This window comes from Akebia trifoliata, chromosome 13, assembly GCF_017979445.1.
Source record: "Akebia trifoliata isolate Shusen 1 chromosome 13, ASM1797944v1, whole genome shotgun sequence".
NCBI classification, from domain to species: Eukaryota; Viridiplantae; Streptophyta; class Magnoliopsida; order Ranunculales; family Lardizabalaceae; genus Akebia; species Akebia trifoliata.
In genome coordinates, this window is record NC_141387.1 from 564,512 (window position 1) to 590,247 (window position 25,736).

Consider the following 25,736-nt stretch of genomic DNA (forward strand, 5'->3'; position numbering starts at 1 on the left):
TAGCTCCGAAGCAAGCTTCCAGCTTCAGTTTGGGAGTTGGAAGTGCTTACTGAGTTGTTTTGAGCTCTCAACTCATGTGGGAAGCTACTCTTACCATGTGTTTGGATTGTGAGAAATAGAGAGAAAAGAAACGAAAAAAGTGAGTTACTCTCCATTTCTCTTGTTTGGATTGTTAAGTGAGTGGAGAGAAGAAAAATAATGGAGAGAAAAAGGGGCCAATTTTTCCTCTCTTTTTCTTTCCGAATCAGAGAGAAATGGAGAAAACAGAAATGCTCATATCTAATAAGGGCACTGATAATTACACTCTACCCCTTTTTCTCTTCAAGCTTAAGTTTTTCTACTGTTAAACCAAACAAGATAGAAAGAAACTGGATTTCTTCTCTGTTTTTCACTTCTTCGTGCTAACAGAATCTCTGAGTATGGGAAGCTACTCTTTCTCATGTTAGATGTGTTGCTTATGAACTTTGCTCTAATGTTTTGGGAGCTGAGCTCTAAGAAGTCTCATTATCAAAATGTTGGAAGCTCATTATACTTGATAGATGGTAATATTGATCAGAAATTCTTTGGTCGTAGTTAATTGGAGATTGAGGGTAGAGTATTAATGTTTGAGTCGTGATTTTTTGACTAAATTTTTTTTACTTGGTCCATACTTGGCTGACATGGTAAGGACACAAAACCATAGATCTTTTTACCAAGTGAAAATTTTTGAGTCAGAAAATCATTAGCGTTAACATTTTGGTGGTACCACTAAAGTTGGAAATACTATAAATCTTTGGAAAAAAAAAATTAAGTGAAAAATATAATTGAAAATTCTTGGCATGAAGTAGTTAAACATTAATATTACATCCTGCTAAAATTACAGATGCCAACCATCCTAAAATCCAGTTGGTTGTGCAATAACTTAAAGATTACATGAACTTGTTCATGAGCCAACCATTAGTATTCTCTTGAACAGATGTCCATATAGCTGACTCCATCTTCAAAAATATAGGCAGAGAGCAATTAAATAAGATACAAATACACTGAAACTACAACCTTCACAACTTTTTCCCCCATTGTGTGGCCTCTTCAACAATTTCTAGTCCATTTTATTCTTTAGTTGTCCCTTAGTTTTTATTTTTATTTTTTATTGAAGTGAGTTCCAAGTAGAGTTGCATTCACCACCATTTGCAAAATCATCCATTCTAGCATCCATTGGTGGAATAGATTCCAAATTCAAAGCAATCCCATCACTGGTTGCCATATTTCTAACATGGTTCAAGATCCTTGTGAGTTCTCTATGAACATAATCGACACTCACTTTCGAGATTGATGACTCTGTGAATAAAGCTGAAGTCAGGGTTTGGAATGCCTGAGACCAATCATCCGAATTACTTTGAATTAATGAGCTCTCTCGTCGCCATCTAATTGGCAAATATTTGTCGGGAACGTGAAAATAGTTCTTTAGTGCAAGTACTCGAAGAGCGTGTCTACATAAGATTCCCGAGGCTTCAAATTCTTTGCAAGAACAACTAATCTTTTCATCCTTCGGAATCCAACTCACATGACACGCTTCATCCAGCTTCTTGTGATGCCGCACAACATATGACCCATTCGCTGTTTCGAGTGCTGCACATTGCATGGACAACACAATTTCATGTTGTAATAGATTGAAGGCATAAGGTGTAAGAATGCCGGAAGCGTGTTCTTCAATGGGCATGGATGTTCTAACATGAACATCTTCAATTACTTCTTCTCCTGCTTGATTTCTAGAATTGGCGACAATACCCACCTACACGGAATCCAAAACAAATCATACAATCACAATGTGTGAAAATATTACCGAAAACTGAATAAATCCAAAGGCAATACCTGTTCGAAAAAGCTCTCCAAACATGTTTGTGAATTCAAGATTTCTTTCAAGAATGCATCTATGGATTTTGAGTACTCCACTGTCATCATTTTAGCAAGAAAATAACCTCTTATGTAAGGAAGCACCCATGATGTGCGGTGAGAAAAAAGTAAAGCAAGGTGTTTATTTGAACTAAGTCCGAAACGAGTAACCATCAGATTCCACTGACACTCAAAATCCTTCTTACTTTCCACATTATACAACCTATCGAACTCGATCTTAAATTCTTCGTAGCGTGCTCCAACTGGAAATGAGAACCAACTTGACAGTTTGGAGACAATATGCCACATACAAACAACATGCTTAGTATGGGGCAACATATTTGTTATAGCATCTCCAAGCCCCAAATCTAGATCAGTTAGAATCGTCTTTGGGCATCTTCCTTGCATAAATCGAAGAAAAACCTGTATGGAAAGGAAATCATAAGAAAAAGAACTATGGGTGTGCATAAAAATATTAAATGTGAATTTGTGGACACCAACCTGTAAGGCCCATGCAAAGGATTGAGATGTTTCATCTCTTAAGAGAACACAACCAAAGAAGATGGTTTTGCCATTATTGTCTATGCCCAACCATACCCCAAGAAGCCTATCATAACTTATCTCACGATATGTGGCATCAAAGACAACTACATCACCAAACGCTTTATATGCACGAACACAGCCCCCGTACGACCAAGCAATGTTTTCAAGCTTAGCATTCTCATACATTGTATAATTGTAAACGAAATCCGCATCTCTCTCCTTCATATTCTTACAAATATTAAGAAGCTCTGACAAATCATTTTCACGATCAATTTTCTTACAAGACTGAAGAAAGTTTCTCACATCTCTATCTATAAACGGTAATTGTCCTGCTTCCCCCCCATTTTCTAATTGCATCACCTTTAGTATGTGGCGCACAGAACAACCGGATTTATAGAGTAATAAAATCCGTTCTCTATCTGCATCGGGAATTTTACGATATGCAGGAAGGAAACGTACTTGGTCATCTTTCAACAATTCATGATTATGGTCGTTATGAAATTGCCTAACGGTCCATCGAATTGCACCTCCAACAAACTTCTTAAGAATGTACATTCGAGCCTCACATCCACATACTGATGTTTTCCGACCTCTCTTTCGCTCTCCTGATCTTCTTCTAATACGTTCGGGACCATAACGATGACAAGCAAATACTCTTATATAAACCCCTCGATCTTCATTACTCCTCGAACTTTCTCTCCTGATAGCAAACCCATTCTTCCTAGCAAAATTGCTGTAATATTCAAAGGCTTCGTCATCGGTCTCAAAAGTCTGTCCTACATAAGGAGGAACCGCATCGAGATATTTAATGGCCACAAGTTCTGATCTTGACGCTTCTTCACTCTTCCCTTCTTCGTATCTAATATAACATTTACGCTCACCGCATGGGCATTGTTGCCTACGGATCCAGCAATTGACACCCTTTGGTGACTTTGAAGTTCCCATTTCATACTTCAACATAGAAAAATCAATACAAAATTCTCAAAAAATAAAAATAAATAAATAATTTATAATTCATGTTCAGAAGGACTAAAAATTGAACCTTATTTGACTAAATATCAAGATGGGTGTTGGATAGCAGGAATCAGTATACACCTTGGGGAGTGTGAACAGTTGGTCTAACCATCCACACTAATGAATCTAAAAGAGAACTTGGTTTTAACTTGAACCATAGTTACAATGTGTTGGTCTCTAGGGATTCAAGAACAATAGTTTGTTTGATTGAGAGTTTATACTCACCAAGGTTCGATTTTTTCACCAAATTGTTTGATTGATTCAAACAAAAACCCTAAAATTAGTGCCATTTCGTTTCAGTAAATCAGAAAAGTAATAGAGAAACTCAATTATGCAATTACAGAGAACTTGAAAACCAGAACCCTAAGTGTGTGTGTGAGAGAGAGAGATTACCCTTCAGCTTTCCTTACTTCTTCTTCCACGCAATTTCCCTATATTCAGTGTTTCGCTAGTCGTAGACATTTCGTCCTGGCAATATTACTGCAACTTTTTACTTTATACTGCATTTAATGTGCCTGGTTATATCAGTCCCCAAAATGTCCGGCGTTGATGATCCATTGATTGGACCCAACATTGAAGCCCAAGCCCAACATAAAGTAGACTCCATAAAATTACGGGTCTTGTCAACGTGTGCTCTGACGACACACGTTAAACTGCAATAAATACACTTTGGAAATAAATATTTGGTGTTTTTTTTTCTTTTCTTTCCCTAGGGGGACAGAATAAAGTGAAATAAATACACTTTGAAATTAGAATCTGAGCGTATTTCGATAAAAGTAATTTTTTTTAAGGGTAGTTTTGGTACAAAAATTTAATGTCCAAAAGTATATTTAGTGCACATTAGGGCACACGTTAAAATTTTGATTGAAACAAAACACAAACATTTCTAAAAAAAAAAAAAATTTTAATGTCGGTTAATATTTCAATTGAAATTTTGATTTTTCTCAACATAACCAGATTTTAAACCTTACCTGCCATATATTGTCAAGATAGTGTTCTTTGATGGAACTAACATGACAAACTATTTGATATTTTAGTTGGCTATTAAAGTTTCATATTTTATATTTTTGGAGGGCCATTCTACATTCTCATCTACCAAAAAAGAGGGGAAAAAAATTTTCTCATCTACATTCTCAGGTCCTTTAACTTCAAATTTCACCAAGAAAATCATTAGTGAACTTTTTAATTAGTAACTTGGTGTTAATGGGATTTGAGCCCAAGTCTCAGATATCATCACCCAAAGACTTTAGCAACTACACCAACTCTTGCTATTGTATCAATCATCAAGAGAGCATCTACTTGGTGGGCCCGCTCCATAATCATCTTAATTACTCAGTCATGCTAAGTATAGGATCACACAGGACAAGACTGCACAAAATATTGTTTCATAGACATTAGCATGTTAATAATTATTTTTACATGGTATATGCTGCGTGGAACCATAATGTAACTGCACAGTATTTGTTTATTAGAAGTGTGTCGTCACAGTTGAATAACATCCATCTCTGTTTTCCTATCTCACCTTTGCAACTACCATCCAATGAACACAAGAGGCATCAACACCTGTGTTGAATTTTAGAAGAGCTGATCAATGTAGTGGGTTTATAGTTTAGACTTTGCTTATCCTTTCCCGGCACGACGCTTCCACACGCTCTGCATTTAGTAAAAATTAAATTAGAATCTAGACTTTGGAAAAATGTAGAAAGAAGAAAAAAAAAAAAACACAAATTATAGGTAATGACGAGGTTAAAGGTAAGTACAAGAGGCTCATCATCGGAATCTTCAGTAGTAGCTCGAGAGTTGGAAGAATCTGATTTCTCTTCTTCATCAGATAGTGTTTGGTCAGTAGTTGGGCTCTTCCCTGTATCTTCTTCAGAATCTGATTTTTCTTGCTTCTCAGATTCCTCGCTGACAGTCGGTCTCTTTTCAATTTCTTCTACATGCCTTCCTGAGGAATCTGATTTACCTTCTTCACCAGATTCCTCGGCATCAGCTGGGCCCTCTTCTGTTTCATCTATTTGTTTCCCTTTAAAATCAGGTTTGTCTTCTTCACCAGATTCCTCAGCATCAGCTGGGCTTGCTTCTGTTTCATCAACTTGTTTCCCTTTAAAATCAGATTTATCTTCTTCACCAGATTCCTCAGCATCAGCTGGGCTCTCTTCTGTTTCATCTACTTGTTTCCCTTTAAAATCAGATTTATCTTCTTCACTGGGTTCCTCCACGTCTGTTGGGCTCATCTCTGCATTTTCTACCTCTTTCCCTTCAGCATTTGATTTCTCTTCTTTGTGATCTTCAGTATCTGTTGGGTTCTTCCCTGCTTCTTCTATCTGTTCCCCTTCAGAATCACCTGGAGAAGACAAAGAAACACCCCACAATTTTTATTTCAAAAGAAACAAAAAAAAAAACGCTATTGGAAGCTTGACAAATTCTGGGAGAGAACGAATGCAGTGTATGTCAGCGGCTTCCCTGGGGTTTAAGCTTGGAGGTGCAGCATCACAACTGTTAAGTTCACAAGTTAAATACCAAGCTTACCAGAAAATTTGGGTGATTGGGTTTATATTTCCAATGACATTTCTTTTGTAATCCTTCCAGTTAAGAAGTTTACCTCAACTGTAACCTACCTAGGATTCATGCACTGATAAGCATGGTTTTAAAACTCATTTTGGCGTCTTGTCTCATCCATGAACAGGATCGAGTTGTCTCGGACAAGTTTTCCAATACGTTTGAGCCGTCTCGTTCAACAATGAGAAAAATGAACTTTAGTTTTAAATCTCGTCCGATACGTTTGACTTGTCTATCCGTCTTGTTTGTGGACGATACCAAGACGTATTAGACGAGTCGTCTCGGTCTTGGATGAGATTTAAAACAATGCTGAAAAGACATACAACTGTTGATTCTAATATGATAGCCTGCAGAAAGTATTACCTGAGTTTGTATCATCAACTTTCGACATTGAAGAGGGCTCGGGAATTGATAGGTCAGAGGTCCCTCTGCTCTCGGCTTCACTAAAGTCAGCATCAATGTTTCTTTCCAAAATACCACTTTCTTTGTGCTCCACACTTTTCTTGGGAGTTCCTTTCAATTGCACTCTAGAAGATGAAGATCTGTCATCCAATTAAGGGTTGATAAGGAAATAAAAAAAAACTGTTTAACACAACACCCGCATCACAAGATTCTGCTTACTTCTTAGTGGATTTCTTATTCTGTCGTGAGCCACTCGACGTCTTTTTATCATTCTTTTTCTGTCCAGGCGACCTGTAACTTGAAATAATAAATGAAGAAATGAAAATAGCATTCCCCTAAAAAATATCACATTTTAACAGATCAATTACAGCTAAGATTGTGGCCAAATAGATATCGATCCCATCCTAAAACCACTTTTCAATATAGAAAAAGAGAGAAAATGTCTAAGATACGCATTAGAGAAATAATACTTACACTCCATTGGTGGTGGAAATCTTTGATGATTTTAGCCGCTGTGGAAGATGTAACAGTTAACAGTATTAGAAACCTGTGCAACCATTCTAGAAGCTGAGAGTAAAGTAGCTTCATCTGTAAGTAAATGATCAATAATTAAAAACAAGACCTTTCTAGGCTTGTCACCATCAGTGACGAGCTCCCACCGCTCCTCATCCAACTGAAGGACTTCCACGTCTCCATCATCGTATAATATCTTCACATGATATAGTTGAGAAGAAATCACTCTTAGAGAGGATGACAATTAGATAGATAGTAAATAAGGTTTTTTTTTTTTTTAAGTGAAGCCTACCATGTGTTTCTTCTTTTCCAGGTCATAAGACTCCACCAAACCTTCATAAAATCTGTTAATAATAGCAGAATAATTAACTACACAAATGAGAACAATAAACCAAAAGAAACAGATATCCATCCATGAGTATACACAGAAAAAAACTGTTGCAATAGTAATCGTTGTGGCAGCACACCAAAATATCTAGGAGTTACTCCATACAACACTTCTTGCATCATCTTTCTGTAAGGAGTATTATTATCTTCATTTTTAAGTTCACAAAAGCTTGGTGCTTTCCTGGGTGTAAATTCTAGCTGTGTTTAATTTTATCTGCATTAACAAACCAAACAAGACACTTACTGCTTGTCTAATGGCCACCATATTTTTATTCTGCACCCAACCAAGCTGTGATTTTCATCCTTACCTGAAGAACACTGCAGAGGAAAATGATAAATAGATTAAGCCATATTTCAGAGGAAAATGATAAATAGATCAAGCCATAAGGGAGACTGAAATTTCAGAGAAAACATTTGTGATTTTACAAATTTGATTAGCATCTCTCCTAAAGAGCAAGGCTAGCAATAACAGATAACTAACACACTTGAAAGGCATGCCCTTGAATCAGACGGATTGATAAAAAGAATAGCAGATAGGGATCACCTTTGCCAATCCCGCAATACTTCTCCTTTTCCGTTTCTTAATGGATCCACTGGAGGATTTGGAATTACCAATAGAATTATTCTTATCAGATTTCACACGCACACTAGGCTTCTGCACACATAGTTACAATTTTATTTATTTTTTAATAGTATCAATTTTATTGGATAGAAAGAGAAATGGTTGAGATGACCACCTCTACAAATAAATTCTTTCTATACAACCATGATATGGCAAAAAATTGAACAGTTTGCATCAGTGCATGCAAGTCTGGTCATAGAAAAAGGTTACCTTCATCTCAGAGCTACCAGCGTCTCCGATATGTGTTGCATCACTAAAGCCAAAAGAAGAGCCTTTGCCTTTACGTTTTGATGAGAAGCTTTTATTGGTTGGCAAGCACGATGCCAGCAAGTCCATCTCCATGGATTCTACTTCTTCTTTCTCTATGGACATTTTATCTGCTGAATCAGTGTGGTCTTCCTCATCCATCTCATTAGATCGGAAGGAGGGTATTTCTGTATGACGTGATTTGACTCTTGAGGCTTTTTTCGAACCCTTTGAAGAACTCCTCGAGTGAGATGATTTGTGAACATTTGATGACCGTTTGCTTTTCGGTAATGCCCTGGATGTTGCATCACCAGTTTTCCTTCTTTTCCTCTTCCGAGAAGCTGAAACTTTCTGATCATCACTCAGATCATCTGTTTCCCCACTTGGAAAATATTCAACACCACCATTGCCTGTTTCAGAATTCTTGGATCTTTCAAGAGTATCCAGGTTTATTTCTCTCACCATTCCTAAGATATCAACGTCATTCTCCGGATTTTTTGTTTCAGTTCGTAAAGCCTTTTTCTTGCCAACTTTTTTGGTCTTGGTACCCTGAGATTTTAGATGCTTTATCATCTTCCCTAGAGGCACTTCATTTCTATCTTTGTCACCATCTTTCAAAATCTTCTCGTCCTCGGCAACCTGATGGCATCACAGAGAAGGCACTAAATAAAGTTAGTACTGCATAAGAAGTTGCATAGAAATTACCACAATATCGTGGAAAGTTTATGATTGAAACATCCTTGGGATATGGAACATACAATTCCATTAGATTCCAGCTTGAGAGATTCAAAATGGGCCAAAACACCGTCGCCCGCCAACCACGTATGCCCCTCATTGGCCTAAAAGAAACGTGTGATAAGATTAATCTACATGACATTATTGGATGATAAGTTGAAGGAACAGATGAACAAATCTCAATCTAAAATATATGCTGAAAATTGCATTACATAACTCCCCTATCAGCCTCTACCAGTGGAACTATGAAATTTTCATTTTTTTCTCAAAGAAATAAGATGAAAGCAGTAAATCCCCTAAGAGAAAGATCAGCTGTGATAGCTTTGGCATTGGATTCAATCAGACTTTACAGCCTCTATCAAAAAGCCAACTACTCTTTATGTCTACCTTATCATGACCCTATATTGACCTCTAACTAAATATTAGAATACTTAAGAAAGTTAACACAATTCCTGGGGAAAAGACCTACTAGACGTATTGCCCAATTGAATGTCATTTAGTTCTGAGCATCGACTGATAAATAAGAGAACTACAAAAGAAATCTGGCATTACATAGCATAAGTAGCCAAATAAAACCTTCCATCTCAATCAGTAAGCAATCTGTAATTAAGGATAAGAGAATGGTTAAAAATAAAATAATATTTAATAACAACAATCAAGGAGGTAGAAACAAGATCCAGCATCAGCAAAGAAATCTTAAGTCCTAATACTGCAACAATATTCAGCACATCCAAGTAAATGAACTGCAGATAAACACAAACCATTCCTCTTTCCAGGTGGCCCAACCCCCACAAATAGTCAACCATTGTTCAAAAAAGTATGAGGCGTACTCCCGGAGGCAAGGCATGCCCCAAAAGGAATACAGAATCACAGTCCGTCCTTCAATGGTGAGGTTCAAATATGTTGTATGCCTCACAAGTTGAGGCACGCCCCAAGGCGTATGTATGCTACTCCTACTTCTCCTCCATTTATTATGTTAAGGCTTCATCAAAAAGGGTGGGAGCATCATCCCACAACTCAACCTCCTAGAACACTGTACCAAACCAGGCAAACAAATTTTAAATTGGATAGTACTTACCAAAAGATCATCCCCTTCTTTCTTCTCAAGTGATTTGTATAGTGCTGAAGGTAGTGGAACTAATGTTGTCAATGCTGCCAAATCCTCCTGCTTTTGAGATAAAATCTTGATGATTGACAGCCCAAGATCACAGACTGCATGTGAGTTCTGTGATTTACAATGAACACATCACACAATGATTCAGTCATTCAGAATAACCATAGGAAAGAGCTTTCGACGAATAAGACTTCCAAATCTCATCGTACTCAACAGAAGACCTACCTTAGACTTCATTACATCAACAATATCTTCTGAACACTTGATACTTCGAAAGATGGAGATTATTGCGGAAAGACTCTCCTTTTCCTTGCTGTTATTAACCTCTGACTTGCCATCTTCATCTCCATGCAGCAGCACAGAAAGAAATAAATGCAATTGCCTGAAAAATATAAAAATTAGTAAGTATAGCGGTTTCTGGTCTCTTATTTATCCATCATTGTCTACAACCAGGATATCATTTGTAGCACTAGAACAAATCGTTAATCATCTAATCCAACATTATTCACAATGATTTGCATGCTGAAAATTTGAAAATGTTCCAAAATATTTGCCACCTTGACAATTTTCACTAAGGTAGAGGTGTCAATAAAACAGAGACGTGTTTATGCACAGGGGAGGAAAATAGAAAATCCTAAATGGAATAAGTATTAGAATTTTTCTAACCTCAAACAACGTTTGATACACAGCATCAAGCATACGGCTGAGATGAGAGGAAAAAAGCAAGGTTATCCAGGGATCAATATATGTTTCCTAGGGATGCATTTCATTTGGAATCCCTAGAGAATACCCTCCCATCTCAGCCATTCATTTACCGGAGATCCTTCACGTCATTTGCGGATATATTTTCCTAAGCAATGCGCATTTACGATATCAATTCACCATCTATGTTTTAAATACTGGGGTTGGCATTATAATATCAAGTACGAAAAACAAAACCAAAATAAAATAATAAATACATCTTCCATCTTTAAAAGAAAATATATTGCATGAAACAATTCACTTTTCTTATGCTAGATGTATCACAATAAATGTAACTAATATTTTTTTGTTTTCAAAATTATTTTTTTTGTCAATTAAGAAAATGGCTTCAATGTCCTTTCCAGGTTCCCTAGACTGTTCTGTGAAAATTGTTCCCGATGCTTCAGAGTAATTTTTAGTTTTTACAGTAATAGATATCTCAACTTTGGTACGCAATTTCAGGTTGCATCTAAGATATGAAAAATATAAAGACTATCGCTTAATAGTAGAAAGATTCACACAATTTACATTCGTGATTATATCTTGTGCACAAACATTGACAAGTATATCTTATTTTTAAAACTAAACATCTATAAGTATATCTCTAAAACTGACCAATCAAAAAAAGTTATATATAGATTTGAAGAAAAATGAACCTAAACCATGTCCAATGCTATGGTCCAACTCTCAACTGAGTTTTTGTATTATTCAAAATGTAAGTAACAACTATACCTGTATATGGATTCAAATGCTTTAACATCGGTGCATTCATCTATATTAGGGCATGAGGGATGATGAGCAAGAGCATGAACCAAATATGGGATAATGTATTCTGGGTAAGTCATCAGCGGGTTTGCATCACAATGCATAGAAAGCTGTCGTGCCCTTGTTTGGTAACACATTTGAATAATTTCAACTAGGTTCTGTTTGTCCTGCCAAATTAAAATGCAGATGAGAAAAGATAAAAATACATTAACCAGAAAGAGACCTTCTCCACCACATATGAAGAAAGGAAAAGAATTATGCCAAACACATGAGAAATACCAAGAACCTACTGATGTCTAGTATAAACAACTAGAATATTAACCTCTTTAAACTCTGGCGATTGGGATCCAATTCTGCTAACTAAAAAGGCACAAGCATACTTCACATCCAGAAGTCGGTCCTTTATGTATTGATGTATTTTGCTGAGAAATTGTTTCTTAGTCTGAGGGTAGTCAACCTGTCAGTCAAAAACGCCAGTCACATTTGAACACTTACGAAAAAGTAGTAACAGCATTTTTAGCAAAAATAACAAGATCCAAAAAATCAGTTGTACCAAGATTAACCAAACTAAGCTAATTTAACTACTCTTCTAAGAAAACCTTTAGCAGTAAAGGGCTCAACCTCTGATGTTCTTAAGGTTAAGTGGAAAATATCAATGGGTATCTTATGATCCCAGTGCTTTGACAGACGTAAGACTGCTTTTGCTGCAGCAAGCTTCATATGGACCTTATCAACAGGACTGCAAAATAGCAACAAAAAGAAAAGGTATGAATGTAGAATCACTCTAAGAACAAGCAATATTCAGAAGTAAACCGAACAAGTAAAATTAAGGTGCTGGATTCATTTATCCTAAAGAAACACCAACGTGCGACTTAAAGTACCTGGATTCCACATTGGCTGAAATCTCACCAAACAAAATAACATTTTTAAGGATTCCCAAGAGAGTTTCAATCCCGGAACGCAAATGAGCATCTTTAACTGGCAAGTAGCTCTTTACCAACGTTTTCATGCCAAATATCTGTAGTGCATAAACAGAGGTATGTCCCCATGTCGAAGGGATCATTCAAGGCGATGTATTGTGAAAAGCAAACATCAGAAAATAATAGGACTCTAAAAAAACACGTCTTCCATGATACCTAGAAACAACAAAAGCCAAATAAAATTCTCTGTACTCTAACTGACCTTCAGTAAACAAAGTTCGCTTCTTTCATCCCAACTGGTTTTAGTATTATCCTCTGCTTTCTGAAACAGTGATAAATATATTTAATAAATTTCATTTAGTATAAATAAATAAATATATTTAAGCAAAAACAGACTTTTGAAATTTTAGAGATAGGGTTATGGAAGACAGCAAGTTCTGAAGGCATACATTACTGCACTCTAGAATGTTGCTTGTTATAAACCCTACAATTTCACTCTCTCTAGTTTCAAAAACAGGCATTGCAGTCTGTGCTATACATCCCAGTGATTGCAATATGGCAGGCAAATGCGTTTTTCCCTCCAGCGTGTCCACAAGCCTCTGCACATCCAATTAGAAACATCAATCCACACAGAAACCAACATAATCAGAAGATACTGGTATCTGCAAATAACAAGACTTAACGGTGATGAATGAAAAAAAAAAACACAAGGAAACCTTGTACAAAACAGAAAGTGACTTGAGTCCATCATCTTTTGTTATTGCGGCTAGAGCATGTACAGCATACTTGGCCTGCTTTCTGCTACCCTCCAGGCAAAGCCTCTCTAATATAAGGTCTACGGAGCTGCAATTCAACGACAAGATATAAAAGCATACCCAAGGTAAGAATCTTTGCTACTATGAGTCAAAGATTTCAAAGGCTAGTACCTAGAAGTCACTGCAAGTTGTTCCCGGATGGTTCCACCAGCCCTTGCCAGAACATGCAGAACACCTTCTTTAATTATTTCATTGTCATCTTTAAGAAGATTCACCAAATCTTCTTCAGTGCCACTCAGAAGTGACGGAGAGAAACGTGCAAGAATCTGAAAGATGATCTTGAGAGGCTCAAAACATGGACTTTGCATGTGCAGAAAAACTTGTGAAATCAAGATTTCAACGAATATGAGAACCAAAAATGCTGCCAGCATTTATTAGAACAGAGATTGCAACCCATAATTACAATATAAGAGTTCATGGTATTGCTAAATTCATTTTGAAATACTTTTCCAACATATATGATGCATAAGATGGGGTTTGGTCAGAGGTTCCATATGGGATTGGCTATTGCATCTCCAAACCTTCTATCTTGGTATTCGTTAATTTAGGAGTCGAAGGGGTCGAGGTGGGGTGATTATCTTCATTTATTTTCATCATTGTAGCAAATGCATTGAACAGCTTGAATTTGAAAACCATGGAGGGAGGAATTTTGGAAGGGTTTTGCTTAAACAAGTAATCTAACGTATCTCATCTTCAATTGCAGATGACAGTGTTCTTGCTTAAAGCTTCAAGTGAGCAAGATATGTTTTTAGGTGCTTTAAGGCAGTGTTTGGACTTCAAATTAATATTTCCAAGAGTGAAGTGATTGGTATGGCGGTGGATAATTTGGGAAACATAGCAGAGAACTTGGGATGTAAGAAGGGTACTCTGCCTACTACTTATTAGGTTCTTTCTTCGAGGGTGGCATCCCTAATCCTAACGGAACATGGTCAATTCCCGGGCAGCCGTCTCCGCTTCATTTACACGTATGGTGTTACCTCCTCTGAGATTTCAAATGTAGATTTTTCATTCTATCGGACTGGTGTCTTGGGGGAGCACCCCAGCCTTTTTCCAAGGTTGTATCCCAACCCTCGACGACACTCACCCCCAATCAAAGTCATGGAAGCTACGCAGTGTTGGAGACAACTATTCACGTAAGTTTTGTTTTGCCCATATCACTAATGGCCTTCGACAGGCAGGTAGGGGAGTTCCTGCTGAGGTGCTATTTCCGGCCTAGACCCTGTCCTTTCTATCTCAGATTGAAGTCTATTTGGGATCTAGTGGTGGAGAGATTCAACAAGAGACTTGCTTCTTTGACGAAGAGTTATCCATCCAAGGGAAGTAAGCTTACTTTGATTAGAAGTATCTTATCCAGCCTTCCCATCAATTATTATTTTTATTTTTTTTATAGGTGAAGGTTAGTGATTAGCAAGGTGAACCTGTGTTCAAGGGGGGGTAGGATGTAGGAACAACATTCCACACATCTTACCAACTTAGCTAAGTTGGCACTTCATTAATTATGTCTCTATTTAAGATTGCAACTTATGCAGCTAAAAGGTTGGAAAAGCTAATCACAGAATTCCTGTGGAGAGAGAAGGAAGATGAGTTCAAAAATCATTTAGCAGGTTGGAAGAAGATTTGTTTTACAAAATAGAATGACAGACCCGGATTGAGGTTCTTCAGTTATAAACAAAAAACCCTTTTGGGTAAATGGCTCTATAGATTTGGGGTGTGGAGTGTGGAAGGTATGCATTAACATGACTGAATTAAAGAAAGAAATCTCATATAAAAATAAATAAAGAAAAGGATTGCCTTTGATGTGAGGAATGGGTGTAAAATCAGAATTTGGAAGGATATTTGGATTGCTGCTGAACTTTTAAGAAGACATTTCCCTTTATATTTAGAATATTGGATGGCACTACACGTGGGAATTGAGTTTTCGAAGATACATCAATGATTGGGTGATGGAATCAATGGGTAACTGTTAGGTTTTCTTCAAGATAAGAGAGTTGAAGGTATGGAGGGTGGAAAAGTGTAAACAGGGAGTAGATGTGGGGCATTTTTTGTTGGCAATTAAAAACAATTTTAGGTCAAATATCTATATGAGAAGATCTATTACAGGAGTAAAGCATCCTCCAAAGGTCATTTGGGGTCCGCCCATTCCATTGAAAGATGCCTTCTTTATGTGGCCGCCCTCGATCAATTAACTCCTAATGGTTGATAATCTGATTAAGTGGAAGAAGATCATCCCCAAGATCTGCTGCCTACCCAGGACTGATGGAAAATCTAATGATCATATTTCCAGGCATTGCAATTAATTTGGTCATTGTGGAGTCTGGTTCTTCGTCCCTTGGGGTGGCACGTGTTGGAACAATACGGCCAATGGCCCTAATATCAATCAGTGACTGCAAAAATTCATTAAGTTTTGCAGGAGCATCTTTAAGGCATTCACACTAAAAGTAAACCATGTACACCAAATACTCATATAAAAACCAGAAAATATCCAATTGAAGCATGAAAATATGCACACGAAGAAAACACTAACCAACAAACTATGCCCAAAAGAAGAAGAAAAAAACATGCCAGGTTTATTACTAAAGGATTAGTATTTATTATTACAAATACAAAATGTTATGGGCAGATGTTTTTACCACTAGTAGATTCATGCACGATTGAGTAAGTAGTGTATTTCCAGCAGATTTTTGTGTGGTGGCTTCCAAAAGAATTTCTTTCACACACTCTTTGTTGAAGAGTAGATAAGAGGATTTCATCGAGAATGTACCAAGAAAATCATAAAGTGGGTGCTTCTCGCCAAGGATCTTGAGCAAGTCATCCTGCAAAATTTCAATTTATGAAAGAAAGAAAGAGAAAGTAAACAAAAAATAAACAATTCCGATCATGCTCATATTGTATTGCTTTATTCTCCATAATCAATAGTAGAAGTTAAAGAAATACCCGATACTTCCACGCTTGCTGGAAGGTGTTGTTTACATCAAGTAGATTTGCTAAAATTTTCCAAATATTAGCATCCTTTAGTTGATCAAGAATCTGGAAACTCTCCTCGGCCTTCACGGGGTCAGTAAACCAGCGAGACATTAACCGGAAGCAGAGAAAACTTCTCTTTTGGTACTCGGGGGAATCACAATCCTGCATTTGATTAGATTGAGTTGTGCACTTCTAAACTGATATTAACACTAAATTTCCAAGACTTGCAAACCTGATACATCTGTCTAAGAGGCAGATATTTCTGCATTTCTTGTTGTAACCTGCAATTCAAGAAGAAATCCCCTGATAATCTGCGCAAAAATCTATATACAAGAACTGAGAAAAAATAGAGTTTTATAAAAGATCATACATAAGTGCATGATGCCAAAACCAAGAATTTATAACAAACCTTTGCTTCTGCTCCATTATTTTTTCAAGAGCCTTAACCTCAACTTTATCGAACCCCGAGAAGATTGTAACCCAATGTTTCACCTTATCTTTCATTGAGAACTCCGTCGGGAACAGAGAACCACAAAAAACAACTTCAATTGTATCCGATCTGAAAAAGTAAATATAAGTGTTCAAAAACACGTTTGTTTCAGAAGATATTGGTTAACTAAACAACCCAATTAAAAAGTTTACTAACAACACACCACATTAAGTGTGAACTTAGATCCATTGACCTAACAATGTATATAATGAGAAACAATCAAGAAATATTAAGTCAAGAAAAAAAGATCAGTGGTTCGGCTAAGCTTATGTCCACAGATGAATGATGAGAGATTTCCAAATCTGAAACCAAATCTCCCAAAACCAACATAACATAATTGCCCTAAAATCAAATTTCCCTAATAGAGTTTCACTGGGTTGGGGGCTCTGCCCCTGCATTCCCCCAACAAGGGCAGCTCTGTGTCCCCTGTGACTCCCAGGTTTGGTCTTTGATGAGAATATCCACTAGGACCTTAATTTAAGACATTCAATCCAACATCAAGTCTATTGCTGGTTGCTACTGTCGAAAAGATTTTAGATAATACAGATTACAGAATGTAGACCACTGATAGTAATTTTAGAAGGAAGTGTATGTCTCAAGTCAAAAACCTTCAAGAACGCAAATCAGGCAGAAGCATAAGTTCAACAAAGGGATGATGATGATGTGTGTGATGCTCCAGTTTCTCAACTAAATATTTATTGTATTTTTTGCGACAATAAAAACAGCCATCGAAATAAATGAGGTTAAGATGAAGAAATCTTGCTGTGCTTTAATCAGAAATCAGAATGTGATTAATGCTGATACAGGTTTTTGCATGATTATATCTCATTCTTACCTGAAATCTTTGTCATAAAAACATCTCAAAATCTTCCCAGGAATCCAGTCAAATTCACTAGAGCTGATTGAGCCATCAGAACACTTCAAGCAATAAAATCTGTATATTTCGGCTAGCCTCTCCATTGTATATCTTTTTACAAGTAGCTGGATATTTTGAAAAGAAAATTGTCAACACAATCATCATTGGAAATTAGAATAATCAAACAAAGCACACAGATAGAGAGTACCGATTTGTCTCGAAGGCGCTCCGCAACGACTCTTAAAGTTTCAACAGGAATGGAATTCAAGGCACAGCATGCCACATCACAAAGTGCGGTAATGACCTGTTTCCGAACATTTTCGTCATAGTCTAATAGCCGGTCACAGAGGGCATCTGAAAAATGTTCATCCAGATCACGGTCAATAGATGTAACCTATGGTTCCCATCCTCCCAAAAGATGCTAAAAAGTTTAAAGGAAAAAAAGAGAGTAAACAACTACCAATGATTTGAGGCGCTTCCACTCGGAAAGGATTTGATAGCAGACAGCTCTTAACATGTTCAATAACAGACACTCGAACATCTACTATTCTATCAGTTAACCTCTTCAAAAACTCAGAGAAGATCGGCTGAAATGCTGCAGGGATGGCACAATCCGGTAGAGAAAACAGGTCGCCAAGTAGCTTCACTGCTTTCAAACGAGTATCCAACTGATCTGTCTGTAGAAATTGATTCTTAGGAAGTGAGAGCTGGTTCATCAGACCTTTTCAAAACTCTAACAGAGAAAAGTGTAATATTTATATTCTTTATTTTAGAGAAACATATGAGGTAAATCAGTTTGACCATGCAAAAAACGTTTAACAAATTTTCAGAATTGCAATAGAAGTGCTCTTAATAAAGATATCACAGCATCAGGTTGCCACCTTCAACAAATAAAATAAGGAACTCCAATAAACATCCATATGCTATATAATTTTCCAAGTCAATTTAGCTATAGCTATTGGGAAGTATGCAATTAACATACTGTGAAGTGAAAATGCATAAAAGAGGCAATTAGTAAGATATGTTTACCAATAGTTCTCCAGTAAGGTATGGGATGACTCCAGAGAGGATCTGAGGAGCGCAACGATAAATGTCATAGATAACTTCATGATGATCAAGTTGACCATTCAAAGAAGTGTTATCTCCTGACATCGATGATAAAAGAAATTGCTTTATGCAAGGTTCAAGTTTTCCTGCACAATGTTCTATAACATTCATAGCAAGCCTCCGTGCAGCCATAGAAACATCCTAGTATCACAAATTCCAAATCAACACTTTAAAAAAAATTCATAGGAAAGTAAAGTCTTGAAAATGGCATAAACAGATATAAGAATGTAGGAAAATCGCATTCTAAGTAACCAAGAGAAAGAAAACAAGGGAAATTATTGGCATGGAGAGAAGGGACTCACACTTCTCCCCCGGCCTAAAACAGACAATATAATAAGTAAGAGATTCTCCTGAATGTCCTCGCTCTCTTCCAAGAGAAGTACCATTATTGTCTGCATTGATGTTAGAACATTTTCCGGATGATCATCGCTGCAAAACAATCAACAAGAACAGTGAACACCCAAATAATTGAACACCGAAGGTGTAAAAAAAAGAGATAACAAGATACTTCTCCGATTGCAGTTAGTTGGAAAAAGTTAATGGTTTTTTGCAAGAGTTTTTTTAGTTATGCCACCTGGACACTGGTAAATGACACCATGCTTGGGTCTACAAAGTAAAAGCAGTAATCATACCATGCCTGAGTGACATATGACATATCTTAGCGGCATCGGCACATAAGACAAGGAGTTTCATTAGAATCGCGGCCTGTTTTAGAGCCCCCTCTATTTTATAGTACTGTTCTAGAGTTTCCCACAACATAAACTTGTAGGATACAATGATATTTTGGAGCAAAAACAAAGAAGAGCAGAGTTCACAAGAATCCAAGTGTTTTATTAAAACAAATATCAATGTTTTAATAAGCAAGAGGAGAACCGGTACAGCCTAAGAGGTCGAGATGACATGCAAGAGAAGGAGAAGAAAGTAAAAGTATATATACAGAGAGAGCTACCCCTTTAACAAATAGTTCCCATCTAAAAGCAAATCCTTGAGAACAAACCATTGAAGTCTAAAAATCAATGACCACCTAAAATACAGTTCTTTGATCAAGCAAAGTCCCCATTCTCTCCGGTTTCCTTTCATCCAAGTCCCCTACGTAATGTGAAAAGAATGAAGCACCATTATACCGCCCTCTAGAAGAGAAAGTAGAAATATGCCAACTGACAAACACCTCCAAAACATAGAGCATTTTCAGCGCACATTTTAAGATGGATTGGTAGTTACATTTAGGGGTGTCAGTGGGTACCCATTTAACCAAAACCGAACTGGAACCGAATACCCCAGTTCTGGATCACTTTTTATTGGAACCGATTAGAACTGGGTCTAAAATGGAACCAAACCGATAGGAACCGGAACCGTTAGATTCTATCCAATGGGTCCCCAATGGGTACCCGCGGGTACCCAGAACCGATTTATTTTGTCATTTCCTTCCATACTATGGATGATTTAAGCTATTTTTTATTTCATAAATAATACATGTTATATAAAATTCTTCAATTTTTCATATAAATTATCGATTGAAACTTAAAATGAGTTACTCTTCTAAAAAATTATTACTTTTAACAAAGATAAATTTTTATTTTTGAAAAAAATAAATAATTTGTATCCTAAGTATAACATATTATAACTAAGTTAACAATTTTGTTGATAATATGTTAATTTTTTGAAAGGAATTTTTTTTATAATGATTTAAAATACTTTTTTTGTCATTCGATTCTTGAGAAACGGAATCAATGGGTACCCATGATTTTTGGAGTTTCAGTTCCATTTATTTTGGAACCGGACCAGGAACCGATAATAATCGGAACCGATCTAATATGATGGTGAACCGAACCGGAACCAACCCACTTACATTAACTTGAAGTTGCCAGAAAGGAGCAATTAGCAGCTTTCAATAAAAAAATTATCAATATAATTAGCAACTGTTGACGTATCCAACTCAACTATTCCAGTATATGTCAGTATATAGTTAGCCAGTAAGTGGGTGTTGAACATACAATGACTGTTACTATTTTGTGGTCTTCTATTAAGACTAGTTAGACCAATTGCTCCCCTTCAATAGTGAGTGTAACGATTATGTATGCACTATCATGACATTTTACTTCTTATCCAGGCAAGAAGCTGTATTCCCTACTGTTATACATTTTTGCTGATTAATACAGCATCAACATATGTCACACACACACAGATATGTCTCCTTATTAGTTATTAACACAATTTTCATATGTGCGGCAACCTGCAAAGTTTCTTGAAAGTGCTAGCATATATTGATAAGAAGAGACATGCAATGGGGGAAATTGTTCTCAAAGAGCATTTTCCAGAGTCAACAATTAAAGTAATGTACTGAACATACCTTGCATAAATTAAAGTAAGAAAATTGCCATTTTTAACGAAGCAAACATACCTTGCAACAGAAAAAAATGTACTGAACATTTCATTCACTAGATCATCACATTCAAGATCCAACATCACAACACATGACCTATATCTTGCAAGAGTCTCCAAGATAATGACCCTCCTTCCAAATGATGGGCCATTGATATCACCTAATCCACTAAAGGTGCTTATAATCAACCGGAAAATATCCTGCAAAAAAGATCCATCTTCAATCAGGAACAGACACCATCACAAAATGCATGGATGATTTAAAATATGACTGCACAAAATAGTACCCAAGGCAAACCCTTCTAATACAAAATAAACTTTGTCCGGGAAGAAATGTACCCTTAGAACATCATCACTGTAGGGAGCTTCTGGTGCAGTAATTCGGGTTATCTCACAAATGCAGGCTGCCACAAGAAGTTTGACATCCCTATCTTGATGCTTCAGCAATTCTGGCTTGACAATTGCATTGAGACAAGGTTGCATTGACTCTAAAGATGATGGTGAGGGCGACTGATCCAACTCGGAAAGACAAGTCGCAGCTTGCTGCAAGTACAAAATGTGTATTTTATAAACTATCACAAGGTCATATTTCCATGTCAGTTAACATTACACGTAAGGTCCCAAACATTTCATATTCTCTGTGGTCACCACGAACCAAACAAAAATGAGAACTATCTATTGTCAAAGAAGGCTGTCGATAACTCTTAGTTGAAATTCATGTTTATATAAAAAAATGTTACTTAGAGAAAACTGATAAGAAAATAAACATCAGAACGTATTCGGCACCAAAACTGACAAATGGCATTATTCAAACACACAAAAAGAGACAGGGTAGTTTCCATCAACATGAACAAGAAACAAAAAAGAACTCAACCACGAGGATGGAAAGGAATTTTCAAGGTGGACCTCACATGGTGTGATTCAATTTTCTTCACAAGTACCCAGATTGAAGTCAACTGGGGTCATTTAAATTTTCTAGAAATATTTCCATGTTGTGATTGTCTGAGTCTCAAGTTCTCAACTAAACATTACAAATGGATGGACATAAAAAATTTGCAACATAAACAACCAACTGAACCTTTTAGTGCAAGATTACTGTTTAACCTTGTTATAAAACACCGCTGCCAATCTATCCGTACATCATCAACATTCGCAATGCCTTACACCAAGCATCTGGATCAACAACCTGAATCCTATTCTGCCATTCAGTTTTATCAAGAGCCATTTCGTGTGTGCTTCAAATTTATTCAGTCTGAACATCTTTTTTTATATTATATGAATGCATGTTCATATACCGATCTTAACCATATCATCGTAAACTTGCAATGCCATCTTTGACTTTTAACAATCTTATGTATTTCTTGATAAACCTATAAAATAAAATAAGTATGTCTTGACAATTCATTACAATGTACTCTTCAGATTTTTCTATTTAGTTCGATCAATAGGGCACCTGTTTTCCACCCAACAACATTTTTATCAAATCCTTGATACTCCCGCAATCTTTATTGACAACTGAAACAAAATAATAGAAGTTGCCTATTTAGGATATCTCTTGCATGATAATCTTAACAATCGTCTCATACCTTGGGAGTGTCCAAACTAAAATTCGTAGTATACCTCGTATCACGATCCTAATTATTTTCTAAGATGTTCCAGCACATTGATCTAGCTTTGAATTAACTCTTTCCTGATAATCTTAACAATCGTCTCATAACTTGGAGTGTCCTAATTAAAATTTGTAGTATACATCATATCATGATCCTACTTATCTTAAAACTCTAAATTTCTAAGATGTTTCGTATTCTAGTTTTGAACCGACTCCCCATGCATTTCCACCAAAAACAAAACTAAAACATCTTAGGCAGGGATATCCCTGGCACAGACCCACTATAAATAAAACTCCTATGTCTCACCATCATAATATCAAACTAATTACGAGTACAGCACATACATGTCCTTGATAATGTCCATATACTCTCGCAGATAGGCACTCTTCTCCATCATTTGCAGCCCTGTTTCTAGGCTAAATCCTTCCAAAATATTATAAATCCCACAAGACTTCACCAGTCTGAGTCATATTCGCCTATAGTCAATGATCTTCTTTGATTCCTAAATCTCTCTTTCTCTTCATTCCAGCACCCCATTCTCCACTCATTCAATGTTAATTTTTCTCTTTTTTTATCTTCCCTGCCAAGAAAGATAAAAATTTATCCCCTAAAAGAATAAAATTTATGCCAAAAGGCACCCACAATGAACTCAAATTTCACTACAACTCTCTTCCACAATCCCCAGGACAGTCAAATATCCATCAAAGGTCATAAACCAATGATCAAAACAGTACCTTTTCCCCACAATGACTCACGTACTCTTAAACCAAACTCTAGTACCAATTGAAATTCCTCGAAGTTTCACCAAAACCACGATTTTTCAGCATAAAAATGCAAACTTACTTACGGAAATACGGTTCCGAAGTAAACGATAAACACAAATCAACATGGAACAACAAAGAACCTCAAAAAGTTAAAAAACGCAAAAAAAATTAGGGCTTTTCGAAGAATTTGAAGAATCAAGTAGAGAAAAGTAAGAACTAATCTTACCTTCAAGAGCTTAATTAGAGCATCTTTCGAACCCGGAGGGTTCTCGAGCTTCGGCCCTACTTCTCTCAGCTGTTGTTGAGGCTTTTGCGCCATTTTCGTTGCAAGAAATGGAGCTTCAGAGCTGTTCGAGATCTCTTTCAAGAGACCATCTTAGCAAATACAGATATGAAACGAAGAGCGAGGGGTTTTCTTTCTTTCTTCTTTTATTTTTTTTAGTTTTTCAGGTTTTCGAAGGAGGCGAAATGAACTCTAAATGAAATGAAATTCAATTAACTCACGACTTAAATTTATGTGGAGTTCAAATATCATACCACGGTACCACACACACGCACGAGAGCACGAATTTATAAGGGCACAGGGGCTTAGTATTTGTTTCGTTTGTGAATTTGTCGGGACTTGGACAATTAGACTGACGTCATCAGTTTGATATTGAAATTACTGAAATATCCTTAGGCCCATATATTATTAAAACTATCAGACCCAGCCCATTAAGCCCAATTAAATAAATTTTGGGTGTTTTAGGGGCTGCAACCTCTGTGGGCTGGCCCGAACTCAACCCGATTGATGGGTAAGCCTAGGCTGAGTTACGTAGAAAATGAGTTGAATTTGGTTACCTCAATTCGAGTTGAGGGATAGAGCAACCTGACTCAACCCAAGCTTATATACTAATATACAAATATTTTTAAAATAATTATATATTTTTCTATTTAAATTTTTTATTTCATCTTATTATTATAGTTTGTGGACAATTGGATATTATTAATGTGAGCTTCGATTAAGTATGGTTTGTCTAACTATTCTCAATGATGGATTTGGAGTTTGTATGGAATTTTATTTACTAGTGGTTTTGTTTTTGTTGTAAATTTTTTTTTTTTTTAAGATATGACATTTATTTATTTATTAAAATGAAATTAGGGATATTCAACAGGCCAACTTGTCCAAAATTACCTAATTCGAGCTAACCTAAGCTCAATCCGATTTTAGAAGATCTAGCTTGGGTTGAGTTCGAGTTCGAGTTAGTGATTCAGGCCCAATAGTCGGGTTGAGGGTTTTACTACTTGGATTGAGCTTGGATTTACCCTCCAACTCGCCCCAATTGCAACCCACCTCTCACGATTGGAATTGCCAAAATATCATTATACATACATACATATGAGATAAGGTCATATGGATGGACCAAAGAACGACCTATCTATATGGACCAGATGCCCGTGTGGCACCCACAAGTACAATCGGGTGTCACATGGTTATAAAGCATAAAAATCTAAAAACTTTGGGAAAAAAAAAACTTTTAAAAAGAACTCATTTTCACTGATGGGTTTCAATTTCAAATTTGGGTTTTCAACAGCTGTCCATTTTCAAAGCCTTAGATCTATAAATAAATAAAAAATCAAACCTAATCTAAATCATTAATGTTAAGAGAGTTGAAGTGTCATTGAACCTGTGGCAGTACACATGGCCTAAATGAAATATTCAACCTAGTCTTTATATATAGAGAGATATTTTTGAGTAAGTGTTTTCATAATCTTCTTTTATCTGAAAAAATGATATATTGAAATAATGAGTCACTTGTTTCATTGATAGGGGCACATTGCGAAATATTAAGGTGTTCCTCTAGTTAATTAGTTTTCTTCTACTTGTTGGATATCTTGTTTGTACACATATTCTCTTTGTTTTCCAAGCCTCTCGTGAGTTAAAAACAAAGTTCAAAAAACGATAATCAAATCCTTGATAATTCCATCGTATATGATTAAGTTGTGAAAACTTCTAGATAGCTATCTAACATCTAGATATAATTCTTTCTGGTTAAAGAATCGCTTTCTAATTGCTCTTGAATATTTATGAGATTCTTTAGAAGAAATATGCGATTTTGCCTTTGGTGGCAACATGCTATCAGGTGGTGGACCCCCTTATGGGGCCAAATCGATATGTTTTGATAAGAAATATGTATCATACCAAATCCCATCAATCGAACCACTTTAGAAATATGAGTCATCTAAGTCATACAAGTAAAAAGATATATTCATCAAGAAAAAGAAAAAAACATAAATGGTGATTGGATCGATGATAAAATAGAATCGTGAGT

General features: G+C 36.4%; 2 protein-coding genes across 7 annotated transcripts; both read right to left on the reverse strand.

Moving 5' to 3' along the window:
* Positions 1 to 791: 791 nt before the first annotated feature.
* LOC147387071 (putative protein FAR1-RELATED SEQUENCE 10) lies at positions 792 to 3,991 on the reverse strand. 4 transcript variants are annotated; one of them, XM_086420776.1, is made up of 4 exons: positions 3,458 to 3,990; positions 2,374 to 3,366; positions 1,852 to 2,295; positions 792 to 1,771 (listed from the first exon to the last, which is right to left on the reverse strand). In XM_086420776.1, exons 2-4 carry the CDS (start codon positions 3,358 to 3,360, stop codon positions 1,127 to 1,129), a joined length of 2,076 nt encoding a protein of 691 aa, XP_086276902.1. In that variant the 5' UTR covers positions 3,361 to 3,366; positions 3,458 to 3,990; the 3' UTR covers positions 792 to 1,126. The 4 variants fall into 4 exon arrangements, with proteins under 4 accessions (XP_086276902.1, XP_086276903.1, XP_086276904.1 ...); XM_086420777.1 differs by having other exon boundaries at positions 3,823 to 3,989; XM_086420778.1 differs by having other exon boundaries at positions 3,655 to 3,675.
* An 807-nt stretch (positions 3,992 to 4,798) lies between these two features.
* Positions 4,799 to 23,875, reverse strand: LOC147387072 (binding protein). 3 transcript variants are annotated; one of them, XM_086420772.1, is made up of 33 exons: positions 23,651 to 23,874; positions 21,390 to 21,593; positions 21,070 to 21,251; positions 18,971 to 19,097; positions 18,591 to 18,809; positions 18,022 to 18,238; positions 17,770 to 17,915; positions 17,541 to 17,686; positions 16,625 to 16,774; positions 16,448 to 16,496; positions 16,186 to 16,377; positions 15,882 to 16,064; positions 13,363 to 13,517; positions 13,153 to 13,279; positions 12,886 to 13,035; positions 12,699 to 12,758; positions 12,398 to 12,534; positions 12,138 to 12,255; positions 11,839 to 11,973; positions 11,484 to 11,683; positions 10,236 to 10,392; positions 9,975 to 10,121; positions 8,920 to 9,000; positions 8,126 to 8,800; positions 7,838 to 7,948; positions 7,538 to 7,611; positions 7,199 to 7,250; positions 7,016 to 7,102; positions 6,868 to 6,905; positions 6,613 to 6,690; positions 6,355 to 6,533; positions 5,190 to 5,776; positions 4,799 to 5,082 (listed from the first exon to the last, which is right to left on the reverse strand). In XM_086420772.1, the coding sequence occupies exons 1-33, from the start codon at positions 23,741 to 23,743 to the stop codon at positions 5,050 to 5,052; spliced, it is 5,289 nt and encodes a 1,762-aa protein (XP_086276898.1). In that variant the 5' UTR covers positions 23,744 to 23,874; the 3' UTR covers positions 4,799 to 5,049. The 3 variants fall into 3 exon arrangements, with proteins under 3 accessions (XP_086276898.1, XP_086276899.1, XP_086276900.1); XM_086420773.1 differs by having other exon boundaries at positions 6,613 to 6,684; positions 23,651 to 23,873; XM_086420774.1 differs by lacking the exon at positions 7,838 to 7,948 and having other exon boundaries at positions 23,651 to 23,875.
* Positions 23,876 to 25,736: the final 1,861 nt, after the last annotated feature.